We start from the raw sequence: 3,447 nt of genomic DNA on the forward strand, positions 1-3,447 counted from the left end.
CCTTGTCCTTCAGCTTCAGTGATTAAACCATTTTACAGATGGGGAAAGCCGAGGCTGTTCATGCTAAAGGGGACGTGAGGGAAGATTTCCCAGGCCAGAAGGCCAAGGCCGCTGCCTCTGCCGGCCCCCAGACCAGGTCCCCAAAAGGTGCAGAGGCCAGAGCTGGGGCGTGGGCCCTGCCATTTGTAAAGGGGAAGTGAACAAGGAGAGGTGGCATTAACTGTCACTGTCACCCCCACTTCCCGCAATGCCCAGAGGTTGTCCACACACACACACACATGCCACCCTCACAGCCACGCCTCAAGGTCACTGGCCCTTGGCCCTCTCTAGCAAAGACACACCCAGTTGCCCCTGATCCACAGCCCCCCTGAGCCGCGGCCCCCACACATGCACGCACCGGGGAATAAGAGGCTGTGACATCACGTACCATGATGGAACTTCAGTGTTGCCAGGGCACGCACCCCACGGGCACCCCTCGCAGTCTGGGAGCCCTACTGAGGCCCAAGGAGGGGCCAGGACTTCCCCAGGATCACCCAGAAGCGGGGGCGTGGGGAACCCACTCGCCCCCACATCAGGGCGCTCTCTGCTCCTACGGGGAGCGGGGGGTGGTTGCCTCCTTGTCCAGGGTGACCACAGGAAGCCCACTCAGCGTCAGAAGCCCTTACGGGCCACCGGGAAGGCCGGGGGGCCTGCCCGGTCCTCTGCTCCCCATGCAGGCGAGGCTGCCTGCATACAGCTTCCTGCCCCCAGGAGGGCCTGCCTGGCACACGCCGGCGGCTGCCCCGTCCGTCCACAAGGCTGCAAGCTCAGATGCTCCGCACACTGGAGATGCTGGATAGGGGCTCCCGCATCCGAAAGCTGAGCGACCGGGAGCCCCGAAAGCTGTCCCTCGGCCTGAGCGAGCTGTCGGTGGTGGAGGCTCCGGAGTGGGCCTCGACGGCCCGGGCCAGGCAATCCCCGGGGCCACGCACGCCCAGGCGGAGACAGCCGCAGCAGAGGAAGCTGAGCACCGCCTGGCACACCTCCCTGCTGCGGAAGGAGTAGATGACCGGGTTGACCGCAGAGTTGAGGACGGCCAGCGCCAGGATCCAGTCCATGCCCCGCAGGTACTCCTGGGCCCAGAGGTTGGAGCCGAAGACGTCGGCCAGCAGCAGCCCGAAGAGCGGGCCCCAGCACACCAGGAAGGCCAGCAGGATGAGCAGCACCGTCTTGAGCAGGCGGCGGGCTTTGCGGCGGGCGGCGGGGCGCGGGGCTTTCTGCCCGCTGGCCTGCACCAGGCGGAAGATGGCCCCGTACAGGGCCATGATGGTGGCCAGGACGCCGGCGAAGATGACCAGGCAGAAGAGGATGTAGCGCTTGGAGTAGAGCGGCAGGAGGCTGGAGCAGCGCTGGAAGGCGCACAGGCAGTTCCAGCCCAGCAAGGGCAGCAGCCCCAGCAGCGCGGCCAGCAGCCAGCACAGGCCGATGAAGCCGTACACGCGGCCCGTCTTGGAGGCCCCGCTCTCGGCCACCGGCCGCACCATGGTGGCGAAGCGCTCCCCGGCGGTGAACAGCAGGCTGAAGGTGGACGCGGCCAGCGCGGTGAAGAGCAGCCCCTCGCGCAGGAACCAGTGCACGGGGGACAGGCGGAAGGTGCGGGGACCCGACAGCAGCACGTTGGCCAGGTAGGCCGCGCCGGTCAGCAGGTCGCTGAGCGTGATGTTCACCAGGCAGTAGTACACCCAGCGCCGGGAACGCATGTGGCTCGCGATGGCCGCCAGCACCAGCAGGTTCTCCAGCACCACCAGGCAGCCGGCGGCCACCGACAGCCCCCGCAGCGCCCCCAGGCCGCCGTCCTCCGGCCCCCCGCGCCCGGCCAGCCGGCCCGAGTGGTTGTAGTGCAGGACGATGAGCCGGCTGTGCCCGCCGGCCGCCAGCTGTTGGCAGGACTCGGGGGCCGCCGGGGTCCCCGTGGCGTTCATGGCCTCCCCCGGGGGCTGACTGAGGCCCCGGGGGAGGGTGGAGCCGCCTGCCTCGCTGGTCTTGGTTTCCTGTTATGTGAAATTTCCTGTTATGTTCAAGGTACCCTCCGGGGTGGAGGTAAGGCCGAGGGCAGGGAGGGGCACCCCAACGGTCGGCCCCCACCCCGGCTCCCGGAGGCAACGCGCTGGGGCTGCCCTGGCTGTCAGGCCCCCACCCCTGCCCCTGCGGCCCCCTTCCTGTCCTGGAAAGCGGAAGACACGCAGGGACTCGGAGCTGTCAGTCACTGAGGGGCAATGGGCCCCCACATGGGACAGCCACCCCTCTCCAGCGGGACTCCTCCTCCTCCCCGCCAGCCCTGATCACCCCCAAAGACCTGTCTGCACCACTGAGGTCTCCCCAAATGCCCCAAGCACGCTCCGCACACAGCAGGGTGCTTAATAAATGTCAAGTGCTCGCACGCCCTTGAGGACTGACTCATCAGACTTTACCTTCTCAATAGAGCCTGATGCATTATGCTCCTTTACAGAAGGGGAAACTGAGGCCCGGAGAGGTGGCCTGAGACTGACTTTCCGCCCTCGGGAGGACAGGCACCTCCAGGGAGAGGGACACCCAGGGACAGGCTGGTAGGGGTTCGGGGCCGGCCCTGGTCCTGGGAGTCCTGATTGCCTCTCCCGCCCCTGGGCTCACCCTGCTGGGAGCGGAGCTGCTGGACCCACAATGGGATTGCAGCGCACTCGGAAAAGCAGGGACTTGCTCACCTCACCCCCACAGCCCTGCTGACACCCGCTCACAGTGATTCAGCCTGAGGTGAGGTGGCTGTGGGTCTGAAGGGGGAGACACACCCTGCCTTGGGTCTGAGTGGGGAGGCAAGGCCCTGCCCTCGGGTCTGAGCAGAGAGACACACCCTGCTTTGGGTCTGAATGGGGAGGCAGGCCCTGCTCTGGGGTCTGAGGGGGGAACACGACCCTGCTCTGGGGTCTGACGGGAAGGCTCAGCTTTGCCCTGGGGTCTGAGCTGGGGGAAGCAGGCCCTGCCCTGGGGTCTCAGGGGGAAGGCAAGGCCCTGCCCTGGGGTCTGAGAGGGGAGGCGAGGCCCTGCCCTGGGGTCTGAGGGGGAAGGTGAGGCCCTGCCCTGGGTCTGATGAAGAAGACACATCCTGCCCTGGGGTCTGAGCAGGGAGGCATGGCCCCACCCTGAGGTCCGAGTGGGGACACACAGCCTTGTCCTGGGGTCTGAGGGGGGAGGCAGGCACTGCCCTGGGGTCTGAGGGGGGAGGCGAGGCCCTGCCCTGGGGTCTGAGGGGGGAGGCGAGGCCCTCCCCTGGGGTCTGAGGGGGAAGGCGAGGCCCTGCCCTGGGGTCTGAGGGGGGAGGGTCGGCCTTGTCCTTGGGTCTGAGCGGGGAGGGTCAGCTTTGTCCTGGGGTCTGAAGGGGAGGCTCAGCCTTGCCCTGGGGTCTGAGGCATATGGGGACCTGGACGTCACCTG

The 3,447-nt window shown here is 67.4% G+C and overlaps 1 protein-coding gene across 1 annotated transcript; it reads right to left on the reverse strand.

The window, feature by feature from the left end:
* Positions 1–424: 424 nt before the first annotated feature.
* S1PR4 (sphingosine-1-phosphate receptor 4) lies at positions 425–2,863 on the reverse strand. The gene has a single exon (XM_032252316.1). It carries the CDS (start codon positions 1,959–1,961, stop codon positions 807–809), a length of 1,155 nt encoding a protein of 384 aa, XP_032108207.1. The 5' UTR covers positions 1,962–2,863; the 3' UTR covers positions 425–806.
* Between the last annotated feature and the right edge of the window lie 584 nt (positions 2,864–3,447).

The sequence above is a fragment of the Sapajus apella genome, unplaced genomic scaffold, assembly GCF_009761245.1.
Source record: "Sapajus apella isolate SASKATOON/1434 unplaced genomic scaffold, GSC_monkey_1.0 scaffold77, whole genome shotgun sequence".
Classification (NCBI taxonomy): domain Eukaryota; kingdom Metazoa; phylum Chordata; class Mammalia; order Primates; family Cebidae; genus Sapajus; species Sapajus apella.

Bases quoted from the DNA above. Each gene is read 5' to 3' on its own strand.
- S1PR4 (XM_032252316.1), bottom strand. From the start codon at position 1,961: ATGAACGCCACGGGGACCCCGGCGGCCCCCGAGTCCTGCCAACAGCTG.